The 15,126-nt window shown below is 51.4% G+C and overlaps 3 protein-coding genes across 3 annotated transcripts; all 3 read left to right on the top strand.

The window, feature by feature from the left end:
- Positions 1–4,608: 4,608 nt before the first annotated feature.
- On the top strand, positions 4,609–6,217 carry LOC101786872 (E3 ubiquitin-protein ligase PUB23). Its single transcript, XM_004970635.3, has one exon. The coding sequence runs from the start codon at positions 4,767–4,769 to the stop codon at positions 5,991–5,993; it is 1,227 nt and encodes a 408-aa protein (XP_004970692.1). The 5' UTR covers positions 4,609–4,766; the 3' UTR covers positions 5,994–6,217.
- A 2,815-nt stretch (positions 6,218–9,032) lies between these two features.
- LOC101752479 (putative UDP-rhamnose:rhamnosyltransferase 1) lies at positions 9,033–10,796 on the top strand. The gene has a single exon (XM_014805260.2). The coding sequence runs from the start codon at positions 9,142–9,144 to the stop codon at positions 10,540–10,542; it is 1,401 nt and encodes a 466-aa protein (XP_014660746.1). The 5' UTR covers positions 9,033–9,141; the 3' UTR covers positions 10,543–10,796.
- A 482-nt stretch (positions 10,797–11,278) lies between these two features.
- Positions 11,279–13,520, top strand: LOC101786479 (putative UDP-rhamnose:rhamnosyltransferase 1). Its single transcript, XM_004970634.2, has one exon. The coding sequence runs from the start codon at positions 11,448–11,450 to the stop codon at positions 12,864–12,866; it is 1,419 nt and encodes a 472-aa protein (XP_004970691.1). The 5' UTR covers positions 11,279–11,447; the 3' UTR covers positions 12,867–13,520.
- Positions 13,521–15,126: the final 1,606 nt, after the last annotated feature.

Here is a 15,126-nt window from a genome sequence, read left to right as displayed (position 1 = left end):
ATAGGAAGTCCTTCGAACGGTATGAGGAGGAGGAGGAGGAAGAATTCCAGGAAGAATTTGGTTGACCAAGGCAGAGATCGGGAGCAGCGCTGCTAGCTAGGTGATCGCAATCCACTACCCGTGCGCGCAATATTTTACAGGGGTCAACGCCTCCTCTCACGGCGGGTCGCGTAGGGGAGAGAGCCCCCTCCACTACATGCACGGCATGCGTACGCCCTCCCTTGCATCTTATGCTTGGCATCCACACCACAGCGTACTCGCCCGAGCCCGGCCGCTGCGACAGTAATGATCGATCAACCTTGGGAGGCTCCCCCCCTCTCTGATCTACAGAAATCAGGGGGCCTAGGGCCGCATGCACATGGGTTTGGATCCGAGAGAACAAGCCGCTGGCCCATGATCCAAGGAGAGCGGCGGTGCGATACTCATGGTGATCAATAGCGCAAGATATCTCCGATCCCTTGGCTCGCCGGCCTGCAGCGTCAAATTGTACTCGATCGCCGTAAACAAACGGAGCGACCTTCGTTTGCGCGTGCGAGCTGCTTGTGGTTTGGTGTCGAGAGTGACATCGACCACATGGGGGAACCGCGGAACAAGTATGGTGCCTGTGCGGAACGTTCGTCATCGTTTCAGTAAACCCAACTCTGCAGAGTTGTCAGCTAATGCAGATCGATCGAGTTAAATTTGGCCATTATTCTGTTCAGTTTGCATTATGGATGGAGCACCATGCATTTCGATCTTCCTAGAATTACATGCAATGTGTATGCTCTAGAGTCTCGATTCCTATAGCAAGGCACGGTCCTTTTTGGTACCTGAGAATCTTGTGCGATTCTTGCGTGGACCGATCAATAGGCCCTAATGGCGTATACATTCAGAGACCTAAAGATTATGCTAGCGCAAGATCGATGATTCGAGGAGGTAGCTGAGAACTCGTACTGGACGTACAGCATGGACTTGTTAGTTGTTACTTGTATGTTGCAGTCAACTGCTCATCTTGCTCATTCAACTCTGATCGACCTCGTCTCGTCGTCGATGCTACCTCGGCATGAGCAACGACGACGGGCCTCATGGGGCCCGTGTCCTCATGCCACCCATGCGTCGTCGTCGTTGCTTATCTCCACACGTAAGCGGTGGCTTATCTTCGCAGCACGCACGCAGCCCTAGCTAATGGCGTCACGCCACTTGGCATTTATTCTCGCAAGGACCAGGGTATAGAATACCCATACGTGTTGACTGAACTCGTGCTCCACCACATTTCGCTCGTCTTACTGGCCTGCCTGCCATGGATTTTTATCGCTTTTTTGTAGAAATACAAGGGAAAGGAAACAGAGCACAAGTGCAAAAACAACTTGTTTTGGATGGAATGATTACAGCTGATGCTGGGATTCATGATTCGAACAGTTTGACTCGTTTCTTGGTAGGCCTGTCGTGATTTTTAAGCGTGCCTTTGACTCGAATTTGGATTGCTTGAACTGACTGTTCATTGCCGACAAGATGGAGGCTAATTTTCCGCTTGAAACCGCGCATGGGCCTACCGGGAAGCAGAACGCCTGGTTTGTGTGGGCCAATCGACCATCGGAACATGCTGAAGCCCGCTTAATGATATAAACCGGGCTTATGTGGGCTAATGTGGCCCAGCACGAAAAAGGCTCGGTGGCATCGTCGGCCGGGCTTCCTGGGCCGCCAAAGGCTGAATGAAGCCTGAAGAGTGGCCACCGTACTCCATTTCTCCACCGTATTATTATGAAACAAAAATTCTGGTCGGAAGGTATTCACTCGATGTCAGGGTAGTATCTAAGAATCCCAGTTTATCAAAGTGTTTCATACAATAAGAAACACCAACCACAGAAGCCCCAAGATTATACGACTGAAACTATGGACGCATCACGCCATTACCACATCTAACACTGATATCTACCGGTACCGGCCATGTTTTGACAGCGACGCACACGAACCGGTCAGCCTAGCTTTCGCAAGCTGAAACATGCTAATAACCCAGCACACGAGGAGCGATCGAGTTCTCCACGTGCTCAAACTCGGTGATGGCGAAAGCTAGCGAAGGTCAACGCCGCGCGCGTTCCCACAAACGTACGTATAAGCGGTGACGGAAAAGGCGACTTTCCCATGCAATTTCCCAAAGCAATCGATATACTGTAGGAGCAAGAATAAAAGGAGGAAGGAATAAAGCAAAAAAAGGGCGAAAAGTAGACGACGATGTGATGTCGTCGGCGTTCAACAAGAACTACGACGATCAGCCTATGATCCACATGGAAATTCGGAATCATGTTCTCTCTGGCCTCAGCGCGCGCACCCCGAAACAAGGTCAACTCCATCGAATAACCAGTCGGCACCATCATATCCATCTGGCAATTGTTCATCACCCACGAATTCGGCTACAGCAAATTCAGCGGTCGAGGGGATATGTATATATAGTAATCGAGATGCCGATTCTTGCTTAGGAATTCAAACAGTTCTTTATCGATCGTTGGGTATGAGTTTCGTTCCCTCGAGACCTATATAATAGTATATCGTTGACTCCATGCAACTTACCTTGTTCATGCACTACTTGATCTAATGAAGTGCATGAACGAGGTAAGTTACATGGGTAACTTCCGAGCACATGACTCGCACGAGCGTTAGAGAACGTGCATGCATCATGGAGTGGTAACAAGCTTTTGATCTGAGCCGCAATGGGAGAGTGGGAGCTCTCTCAAGTTGTCTGAACTGAACTGATGGCATTTGCACTGATCTACCCCTAGATTTGACAAGACCATGCATGGAAGAACCCCAGATAGATCGACCTCAACGGTGAGCCAAGTTGACATATATAATAAATTTATGTACTGATGTGCAGGTAAGACTATTAAGGTTAGATTATGATCGGAACCAAATAATTGCTATAGCTATATATACGTGCCTACGTGGTCCAAACTCCAAACAAGCTAGATCCAGGTTTCATTTTCAGCAGTTGAGCTAGCATTGATTATTCCAACCAGTTTCGAAGACCAGTGATATTGTTTGTCCCTTTTTGCTGGCGAAAAAAAAGGACCATTTTGTTAATAGTAGTGGTATGCCTTGTTGGCTTGTTGCTACGACTACTAATCTAAGTAGTTATTAATATGGTGGAAGTGGAACAAACTACATGCACCTTTCATAAATACATTTTTCCTAAATCACAAAGTAAAATGGATGAATTATATGTATACTATTCATATCCAAATGAAAACTTCCAGCTCCACATCGACAAGATAGATCATATCCTATAGCTAGCTACCGGCCCATCGATAGAGGAAAGCCAGCGAAAGATTCCGAGGCTTGGTGAGGCAATGGCTGGCACAAACAGATCAGATGTTCAGATCGGTCAGGTGAGCGATATTACAAAACAATTCAAAATTTGGCGGTCAAGAAGGGACACCGCAACCACACCGGATACCTGATCCACCTGCGGGCAGCAGGGTGCGCACATCTCTAGAGCTGGAACATGGCAGTGTCTCAGCGATCTGAATAAACAAAGCGTTAACAGAGCAGAGCCAGCGCCGATGGCTACGCGTCTGACTTTCTTGGCTTTGTTAATCTCAACGTTGTCCAGGTCAACCGTCGAGCCTTCCCACTCGTCCGTCCAATAATCCATCTCCACGACAAGGCGTGTTTTGCGAAATGACGCCTGGGCTTGTGCTTATTTGGAGGAACAACCCCGGGTGGTTGACTTTCCAAGAAGATTGGAGCGGGGTCAGCCGATGGCTCTGGTTAACCGCTACAGATGGCACCAGTGTGATTGTGCATACGGCTGGATTACCATTCAAAGCAATGACTCTAACGTCGGTTCATATTTTGGGTGAAACTGGAGTTTACGTGGAGGTGACACTAACAACGAAGAGTGTTAGTTTGATACGAAAACATGCATAATTAGTGACAAATCAAACATAGAAAACAAAAGGCAGTGTATGATCATAGTGGAACAAGTGATATTCAAAGAGGGATAAGTATGACCTGCGTAAAAGGACGACGCGGACAAAAGAAAAAGGGAAAAACTAACACAACAATATATGAACATGTTACACGCCACATGTCACCACCCCTACCTGGAAGTTGCAAAGTTTTGTACAACCTCAAGTAGTCCAGCTGCAATTCCTCCAAAATAAGTACAGTTAATTGAAAACGGTGATTTTCTTTGTAGACTTGTTCAAGACAACAACACTAAGTCGAAAACTTTTCATGTATGAAGAAAAGTTATGTACACAGTTCATTGCCTCTGGTTATATTTCAAACTAAAAAGTCCGAAGAAAGCTAAGCTCTTGAATGCTATTTTACTACGGGCTCACCGAAGTCACCGGTTGCCACCATACCAAGAGGCAACAGTCAACAAGATTACAAGAGCAATGAACTAGTAGACCTCAGGAGTAATTTGCAAATGGCCCAAGGGTCTAAACCGGAAGAGCACGACGGCTCCGATTCTCTGACCCAAACCCAACCGCGCGGGGCGAGTAAACAAAACGCACCGGGGCATGTGATGCGACGCATGTGAACACCACCGGAACGAGACGGAATCCCGGGCACCGCGCCCTTAAACTAACCGACGACGACCGCCCGCGCTCACCGCCCTCCCTCCTCTCCCCGTGGAAGTTTCAAGTGTCAACTCCCAAGCAAACGCTCGCCGGCAGCGGCAGCCCACCACCGCCCACGTTCCGAGCAGTGAGCAACTTATAAAGCTTCCTTCCGCCTCACACCTGCTCTCGTCAAACTCAAACCCCGGTCGATCGTCACGGACAATGGCGAGCGCGCCCGCCGAGGTGCCGTCCCACTTCCTCTGCCCCATCTCGCTGCAGCTCATGCGCGACCCCGTCACGCTGCCCACCGGCATCTCCTACGACCGCGCCGCAATCTCGCGCTGGCTCGCCGCGCCCGCGCCCGCCGGCGGCCGCTCCTGCCCCGTCACGCGCGTGCCGCTCCCGACGCAGCTGCAGCTCACGCCCAACAACACCCTCCGCCGCCTCATCCACGCCTGGCTCGCGTCGCTCTCCCCCGGGGCAGAGGTCGACGACGAGGACGTGGCGGCGCTGCGGGCGCCCGCGTCCGGCGCCGAGGTGGCCGCGCTCCTGTCCGACGCCGCCGCGGCGCAGGTCGAGGCGCTCAAGAGGCTGCGGGAGCTGGTGGCAGAGTGCGAGGATAGCCGGGCGGTGCTAGAGTCCCAGGACGGGGTGTTCGATGCCTTGTCTCGCGTCGTCAGCAGCGGCGTTGCGTGCTCGACGGCGCGCGAGGAGGCGGTCGGGGTCCTCGCGTCGCTCCGGATCCCGGAGCCGGAGATGGCCGGCGTCGTGGCCAGGCACAGCAACCTCGGGGAGGCGCTCACGGCCGTGCTCCGCTCGTCCAACTTGAAGTCACGCGCGAACGCCGTTCTGCTTGTGAGGTCCCTCTCGGAGGCGGCCTGGCCGGCGTGGGTGATCGGGCTGAGCCAGGAGCTTCTCGCCGAGGTTGTCAGGGTGGTCCGCGACCGCATCTCGACGCGCGCGACCAAGGCGGCGCTGCACGCGCTCGCCGCGCTCTGCCCCTACGGCCGGACCCGGGTCAAGATCGTGGGCGCGGGCGCGGTGCCGGCGCTCGTGGACCTCCTGCTCGACGACCCCGAGAGACGCGTCTGCGAGCTCGCGCTGGCGGCGCTGGACCGGCTGTGCACGTGCGCCGAGGGCCGCGCCGAGCTGGTCGCGCACGCGGCGGGCCTGGCCGTGGTGGGCAAGAAGGTGCTGCGGGTGTCGGAGGCCGCGACCGAGCGGGCGGTGCGGGTGCTCCGGTCCGTGGCGCGGCACGCGGCGACGCCCGCCGTGCTGCAGGAGATGGCGCAGTCCGGCGTCGTGGCCAAGCTGTGCGCGGTGCTGCGGTCGGAGCAGTGCGGGGTGAGGACCAAGGAGAAGGCGCACGAGGTGCTCAAGCTGCACTCCAGGACCTGGAGGAGCTCACCCTGCCTGTCGCCAAAATTTTTGGGGCTCTACCCTTCATGATGATTGGCAGAGGACATTTTTCCTATTGATTCATTCTTTTCTTAGTTCTATCCATGCGAGGCATCAGATTGTGCCTGCGGAAGAGGAACCCATCTGAGATTCTGAGCTGAGCTTTTTTGCTTGGTTACCGAATTAGTGTAGGATGATGTAATCTTCTCAGTGTTTTGTTCAATTCAGGCACTATGATTTGTGCAAAGGTGTTAAGACGGAAAATATTTACCATAGTCCCTGAAGTTAGATTCAAGTAGGATAAATCCTGAAAGGATGGTTGTGAAAAGAAAACGGGAATGCTTAGTGATACTTCAGCATTTCCATTCCGCACCAAAGATCTGCTCTGATTTAAGCCTTGTTCCGTCTATTCCGCATATATTGATTTGATCCGGATAAAAATCCAACCTAACACAAAATAATCATCCGGTTCGGATCGGAATAGAGCCGGTCTTGATTCTACTCCAGCTCGTTTTGGTTATTCCGGCCTCTTAGCGACCCGGAATCAATTCTCATGTCTTGACCTCCGGAACGAAATCCTCCATGATCGAGTGACACAACCAGATTCACTCATTCCCCTTCAGGAACAAATCCATTCCATAATTCAATCCCGAATAACCGAACAAGGCCTAGCCTTCTTCACCTCCAATATAGCTTCTCTTGCGTGGATTTAGGGGTTGGGCTCTGACGAGTCTCCCTCTAATTCCTGGGCTTTAGAGGGAACGAAGCCCGTGGCAGCCCGGCGGTGGTGACGATTGTTGGGCGGGAGCGGGACGGCGACGGTGCCGCTGGCCCAAAGATGGCTTATGCAGGCGGTAGGTAATGTAAAGGAGTATAAGGACGATTGGAACGATGACGACAGTCAACAGAGTACCACGGGGGCGAGGGGCAGGCAATTCAGGACGATAGGAAGAAATACCTACACACGGAGGAAGAAAAATGTCAGAGTGCTATTGGTCATGGAATTCGGATGCTGGGGGGAAAAAGAAAAAAGGAAAACACGCGGATGAGATGAACCATGGGAGGGGCAAGCAGAGTGGGCTAATTTTAGCAATCAGGCCTGGCCCATTATAGAATGTTAGAATGGAGAGAGAGAGCATCAAGATAAGGTGCTGGGCCTATCTTATTTTTGACCTTACAAGTGTTTAGCCCGGTCCACGTGTTCATTAGCTTTATCCTTTTATTTTTCGAAGCCCACCGCAATAACCTGTCAAGATCCCTAGATAACTGGAGGGTTTCGCCGGCATCATGGCGGATCGGCTCAGCAGCGGCACAGAAGAAGAACGGAGGGAGAAGATAGGATTTGGGAGATCTCTAATGACTTACACCTGATGGCACTCAAGGTTAGGGAGGCTATCCACGTCGCCCTAAAAGATTTCAGCCGCGAGCAGCCTAGATCGTCGAACAGAGGATGGCGATTTTTCAAAGAAATACTCCAAACTTTGTCGAAATCGAACCAGCAGTCCAAAGGCTCCAATTTTCTTTTGAAAAAATCCCAAATTTTGTCAAAAGATAATTTTTCAAAAAACACCCTAAACTTTATCAAAATCGAACCGGTAGTCCAAAGGCCCCACAGATTTTTTTTCAAAAAACCTCAAACTTTGTTAAAATCCAACCTGCCATCTAGGTGTAGATAGCCCTGGTAATCTTTCAAAAAAAACCCCAAACATCGTAGGAATCGAACCCGCTATCCAAGGCCTCTCACACAATTTTTTTTAAAAACCCGTACTTTATCGAAATACAACTCGCAATCCACATACCTCTCTCACGCAGTTTCCTTAAAAAAAAACCTCTACCTTCAATGAAATCACCTCGCCGTCCAACCCACAAGTAACATAAATAAAGATGTAAAAAATGATAGAGATGCAAACTGATAATTTATTAACTAATAAATCGAATGTCACTTTGGCTTATATGATGCACCCAGACCCTTTGAAACATAGAAAAATGATAAAAATATAAGTTAGCTTTTGTTGGCTTCGTTGCAACCAGAGGTATCCAATAAAAAAAAAATCTAGGAAAAAAACCAACAACATACAACATCTCGAGACGTGCATGAATTTATTTACAAGATACTTTTCAAAATCCACTCTTTGATATTGCATAAATATTGTGTGCTTTATTTAACCATAAAAATATAAATTCCAAACCAAATAGATGGAGGACTATTTCTGTGCGGCCACGTCGCGCACTGTTCTAGTGGTTTCTGATAATTGTTCATTGATCGACTCTGGTTTGATCTTGCTTACATAGTTGCACCAGGCCAGAACGACGTTACACGGGCTCATCGCCCAAGACGGCACACAGGCCCGCTTCCCCTATTACATGGCCTCGGGCCCAACATAAATTGTGACATAACCGTAAGCGTCAACTTTTTTAATTAAACAGCCCCTGACGTCGTCATTGATCCTTTTGTTGGCTGAAGCTGCTTGGCCGTTAATTTTTTTCTTTTCAAAAAATAGCCCAATTTATTTCTTTTTTTTTGCGAGGGTAGTCCAATTTACTTCTCAGAATTATTTGTTTGTCCACTTAGATCCTGAATTCCTGATCAGTTTTTTCACTTAACACTTCTACAAAAGCCATAGCACTTCATCTAATGTTACAAAATCTGTTCCTCAATCTTCTCTTTATGTTACAAAAAGGGCGAGAGAAAAACTGATTGAGATCAGAGATGCACTTTTGTTCTCTCTAGGAAGCGGGATTTCAAAGAAATTAAACTAATCCAGACTTCAATGTAAAAGGCCACCACTACCTATTATGGTTCACCAGTTGTATCCCCAATCGAAACCGTGGTTCAGTGTATTAGCCAGCAAAGCTGCAAGGTAATGGGATCAGTAGGTTAGTTTATGTTCAGAGTTACATCCGGCTGTGGTGACTAGCAAGTGTGATCTGCATCATCCATGACATAACCAAACAGAGACTGATTGTCTGTTTCTGTTTCTATAAGCTCACTGCTGACCTATAGTTGGCCTGCAAAAGAGGAGAGTTCAAAGTCATGAGTGAGGACGTCCTCAAACAGAAACTGAACTCTTCATATATGGACGAAGACGATTGTACTCCTAGCCACCAATAAAAACAGGGCAACCATCTCCCCGAATCTCCTCAAAAACCTCTGCCTTCTATTGACAAAGCCTCGGAACGGACGCCAGCAGCGGGGGCAATGCACGTTCTGATGCTACCATGGCTGGCCTTCGGTCACATCCTCCCCTTCACCGAGCTCGCCAAGCGCATAGCTCGGCAGGGCCACCGTGTCACTCTCCTCTCGACTCCAAGAAACACTCGACGGCTCATCCGCATCCCTCCGGACCTGGCCGACCTTGTCCGCGTCGTGGACATAACGCTGCCGCGCGTGGAGCGCCTCCCTGAGGACGCCGAGGCGAGCATCGACCTCCCCTCCGACGACCTCCGCCCGTACCTGCGCGTGGCCTACGACGCCGCCTTCGCCGCCAAGCTGTCGGACATCCTGCAGGAGCCGGGGCCGCCGGGGAGGCCGGACTGGGTCCTCATCGACTACGCCCCGTACTGGGCGCCGGCGGCCGCGGCGAGGCACGGTGTGCCGTGCGCGTGCCTGAGCCTGTTCGGCGCCGCGGCGCTCAGCATCTTCGGTCCACCGGACGCGCTCCTGGGCCGCGGGAAGCACGCCAGGACGAAGCCGGAGCACCTCACGGGGGTCCCCGACTACGTGCCGTTCCCGACCACCGTCGCGTACCGCGGCTTCGAGGCGCGCGCGTTTTTCGAGCCGGCCTTGGTCCCCGACGACTCCGGCGTGTCGGAAGCCTACCGGTTCGGCAAGTGCATCGAAGGAAGCCAGCTCGTGGGCATCAGGAGCAGCGCAGAGTTCGAGCCGGAGTGGTTACAGGTGCTCGGCGAGCTCCACCGGAAGCCCGTGATCCCGGTCGGGCTTTTCCCTCCACCACCCACACAAGACGTCGGCGGCCACGAGGCGACGCTGCAATGGCTGGACAAGCAGGCGCCGGGCTCCGTCGTGTACGCGGCCTTCGGCAGCGAGGCGAAGCTGACAAGCGTACAGCTGCAGACAATAGCGCTCGGCCTCGAGGCTTCCGACTTGCCATTCCTCTGGGCATTCAGGCCGCCGGCCGATGCCAACGAAGGCAAAAGCGGGTTGCCGGAGGGCTTCGAGGAGCGGGTCAACGGCCGGGGGCTCGTCTGCCGCGGCTGGGTGCCTCAAGCCAGGCTCTTGGCCCATGAATCTGTCGGGGCGTTCTTGACCCACGCCGGCTGGAACTCCATCACCGAAGGCCTCGCCTGCGGCGTCAGGCTCGTGCTGCTGCCGCTGATGTTCGATCAGGGCATCAACGCGAGGCTTCTGGTGGAGAAGAAGGTAGGCGTCGAGGTGGCACGAGACGAGGAGGACGGCTCCTTTACGCCCAACGACATTGCAGCTGCCTTGAGGAGGGTCGTGGTGGAGGACGAAGGTGAGGTGTTCGGGAATAAGGTCAAAGAGCTCGCCAAGGTGTTTGGAAATGATGATGTGAATGATCGGTGCGTGCGAGATTTCCTCGGGTGCCTGTCGGAATACAGCTTACAGCAACATGGGTAGCTCCGTTTTCAGGGTTGGTGATGTCGAAATTTTGATAGGACCAAGGTTCACTACGGCTCACAAGTCACGACTCCCGGGGAAAATGCACAAAATCAACCTGATCGGGAGAAAATATATAGACAAAAGGGTGCCTTTTCATTTGGATGAAAATGTTTCAAAATTTAAATATGAAAAATAGTCGCGGATATTCGAAAATGCTACACAAATGGAGTATAGCGTTATCATTACAATTTATTTTTAATGCTCACTTTATATATTTTTTAAATTCCAAAACTTTTGAAATAAAGCGCACGGAGAGCCGCTGTTGACTGCCGCTGGTTAACCTGTCAACAGTCAACACCAATCATTCCTATCCGGCTGTCCCGGCCTCCCCGCCGCCAACGCTGCACCACCGTAGCCGCCGCTACCGATCTAGCCGCCCTCCCTGCCACCCACCTGAATCCGCCGGAAATCCCCACATCCATTGTTCGTTGAATTGGTCCAGTCTGTGCTGTGCAAGTGCAACAGCACTGTTGTTGGATCATGTCGGCCGGGCTAATTTTATTTTTTCCTCAACTACGGGTGCGAGAGTACTCATAAAAGGTGCAGTGATATGCTAGCTTAGCCAGCAAAGCTGCCAGGTTAGTGAAAGATAGTCGTTTGTTTATTTGCAACGTTACATCTGCGCGTGTGGTGATTCGTCAGCTGTGACATGAATTGGATCCGCGTAATCCACGACCCAGCGGCCCTGATCGATTGGTGCTATTTTTATATGCTCACTGCTTGCCGATTTGACCATAATACTACAAAAGGAGATTTTCAGACTAAAGACTCTTCATATCTGCACGTACCAACAAACACCGCAACCATCTCCTCCCTCCAGTCAGAAAACTCTGCTCTCCATTGTCAAACTCAAAGCCGCCGTGATGGGGGACGCCGACGGCTGCAGCATGCACGTCGTGATGCTGCCATGGCTGGCCTTCGGCCACATCCTCCCCTTCACGGAGCTCGCCAAGCGCATCGCGCGGCAGGGCCACCGCGTCACGCTCCTCTCGACGCCAAGAAACACGCGGCGGCTCATCCGCATCCCTCCGGCCCTCGCCAGCCTCGTCCGCGTAGTCGACGTCCACCTGCCGCGCGTGGAGCGCCTCCCGGAGGGCGCCGAGGCGAGCATCGACCTCCCGTCCGACGCCCTCCGCCCGTACCTGCGCGTGGCATACGACACCGCCTTCTCCCACAAGCTCTCGGACATCCTGCGGGAGCCGGGGCCTGAGAGGCCGGACTGGGTCCTCATCGACTACGCCGCGTACTGGGCGCCGGCGGCCGCGGCGAGGCACGGCGTGCCGTGCGCGTTCCTGAGCCTGTTCGGCGCCGCGGCGCTCAGTTTCTTCGGCCCGCCGGAGGCGCTCATGGGGCGTGGGAGGCACGCTAAGACGAACCTGGAGGACCTCACCGTGGTGCCCGACTACGTGCCGTTCCCGACCACCGTCGCGTACCGCGCCTTCGAGGCGCGCGAGATATTCGAGCCGGGCTTGGTCCCCGACGACTCCGGCGTGTCGGAGGGCTACCGGTTCGCCATGGCTATCCAGGGGAGCCAGCTCGTGGGGATCAGGAGCAGCGTGGGGTTCGAGCCGGAGTGGCTACGGGTGCTCGGCGAGCTCTACCAGAAGCCGGTGATCCCGGTCGGGCTATTCCCTCCGCCACCAACGCAAGACGTCGCCGGCCACGAGGCGACGTTGCAGTGGCTGAACAGACAGGCGCCGCGCTCCGTCGTGTACGCGGCATTCGGCAGCGAGGCCAAGCTGGCAAGCGCGCAGCTCCAAACAATCGCGCTCGGCTTGGAGGCTTCCGGCCTGCCGTTCCTCTGGGCGTTCAGGCCGCCGGCCGACGCCGGAATCGGAGAAGGCACGGCTGGGTTGCCGGAAGGCTTCGAGGAGCGGGTCGATGGCCGGGGACTCGTCTGCCGCGGCTGGGTGCCGCAGGCTAGGTTGCTAGCCCATGAATCGGTCGGTGGGTTCCTGACCCACGCCGGCTGGAACTCCATCACCGAAGGCCTCGCGCGTGGCGTCAGGCTAGTGTTGCTGCCATTGATGTTTGATCAGGGCCTCAACTCCAGGCTTCTGGTGGAGAAGAAGATCGGCGTTGAGGTCGAGCGCGACGAGGACGACGGCTCGTTCACGCCCAAGGATATCGCAGCTGCTCTAAGAAGGGTCATGGTGGAGGACGAAGGCAAGGAGTTCGGGACGAAGGTTAAGGAGCTCTCCGAGGTGTTTGGAAATGACGAGGTGAATGATCAGTGCGTGCGAGATTTTTTCAGGCGACTGTTGGAATACAGCAAGCAGTAAGAAAACGATAGTCCCATTTCAGGGCTGTAGGCCATGCACTATTTGCTCAGAAAAGGGCAAGGAAAAGGAAAGGTTATCATGCCATTTTTAAGGCCATGTACTAATTTTGTGCCATTATTTCAAATAAAGACAGAAAAACAATGCGGAGTTATCGTACTGTCGAAGAAAGCATCTTTTGGTTTCCAATCACAAGGTAGGCAGTCTTGTCTGAGAATTTCTGAAGCGCTTGACATCACAAGTCAATAAACCGTGCTTTTCCAGTGATAACGAAAACAGCTTGATTGTGTGCTCAGCCATTATCCGAGATCAACGGCTCACTGCTGGTTCACATATCGAAATTGTCACCTCACGTCACTCAACATCAACCTCTGCACAGCCACGCGACCAATCCTTGTCACTGAATCCCACGGCTGTATGAATGATCAATGGTTCAGACTTTCAGAGCTGTTCACCGTGGAAGCCCCAGTAGTGCCTTGTGCTGTTCATGTACAAGTCGCAGTCTTGGGACTTCGACATCCTAGGAAGGTGGGCAATGACCCCTAGCAAAGGAGAACCGCACCACATCATATCCTTCTTGCCCAGTAGCCCCATCCGTCAAATGATGTATGTGCATGGTGGAGATCATCGTAGAGCTCTGTGCAAGGTATCTTCCTCCAACTCCTGCAAGGCCCCAGGAATCAGCACCTCTACAAAAGGTGGGCGATTGGGTGCAGCATATACAATCAAGCAGCGCTAGGCTAACCAAGCTATTCGGCTAATGCAAACTATAAGCAAGCCAATATTGTATTGACTAATGCAAAATTGCAGACAACAAACTAGCATTTGTCAAATGGAAATCATTTATGAGCTTGGTTGAAGTTAGGAAACGGAGATCCAGGGTGAACTTACAGGAACCAGCAGCAAAAATATTAGCACTCTGCGCTTTTACTCTTGAGATTTGTATCAGCAATCACCTTCCATCACTATCCCTGTGATCTCTCAGCTTGGAGTCTCCAATATATGACAAACTCGGTGGTCTCTTGGGTCTCGAGGCAATCGGCTGTAAACTGAACCACAGAGGTGGTTCTGTAGAGCGTGTCCACATGTTGATCTCAGCCAATGAAGTTGCTTCCGTCTGGATAAGTCACTGCTATCTCGATGGCAGGTTGAAGACAGGAGGGCAAGAACAATGCACCCAAAATGTTATAGCTTCATGTTATCTGGAAATGAGATTGGCATCAGATATACAGAAGTGTCTATATAAACAACTGTACTGGCACGAGAGCATCCAACTAAGTTCAGTTTTGTTTTGTCTGAATTGAGAAATCTACACAAACGATTTTTTCTTTCTGGTTACCCAAGTCCCAACATAATTTTCATGTGTATGGAAATGAGAAACAAATTGGTAGACAAAATGAACTTGTGGATTAAAGCAGCTATTTGAGGAAAGTAGTTTGTCCCTCCATTGAGTTCTGCTGTTCTCATTGCTTGTTCACTTACATCAGAAGCGGAGGCTGTCACATAAATTAATCGCTGTGGTTTATCAATTATTTCAGCAACTGATGGCTCCACATCTCATAATAAAAGTTCAAAGTATTTTTTTTAAGCCAAAGGAGTAAGACTTCGGAATTATGGTGGATCGAGAGCAAAACTTTTGGTTCTTAAGACACATCAAATAAAATGATTCTGTCTCTGGTAGCTACAAAAGTATTTAGAAAACTGTAAAGCAAGCCAGTAAAGAGAGTCTTGATAACAAGAGAAAACAATGAACCCAACAAAGATGAAAGATGGGATGTTCCGTTCATTTTAGAGGGAAGTCCTGTTCACTACTTTTTGTATCTGAACAGAAACTTCATTTCCTATAAACTTATACTATGAGCTCCCACTGGAGTATAAAGTAACAGCTTCCAAAACTATGGTAATGAATCCACATCCAAATCATCAGGTTGGAGCTCTTTTAGCTTCCCATGTAATGAAAATCTGCAAAACTATGCTTGCTTCCTCCTTAAATGAATGAGCAGTGCTCCAGCTTCCTTTTCAAAAGAAAAAAAAGGTCCATCTTGCCATCAGCATGTAGTGGAGTATACTTTACATCCAGTCCATGCAGTGCTTGTCAGTAACATTACACAGACCTGAACAATTTCTCTCATAACATGGACCAAAGCGTTGCCATCCATCTAGTGGAATCTGGGAAATTAGATTTGGGATTTTGGGTACACTAATATAGTGAGCTGCTGGCACTACTGATGGATAAAGAGATTTACATTATTCTTTCCTTGTA

Source organism: Setaria italica, chromosome V (assembly GCF_000263155.2).
Source record: "Setaria italica strain Yugu1 chromosome V, Setaria_italica_v2.0, whole genome shotgun sequence".
NCBI lineage: Eukaryota > Viridiplantae > Streptophyta > Magnoliopsida > Poales > Poaceae > Setaria > Setaria italica.
The sequence above is the reverse complement of the archived record's forward strand: the minus strand, read 5'-3'. Positions and strand labels throughout refer to the sequence as shown.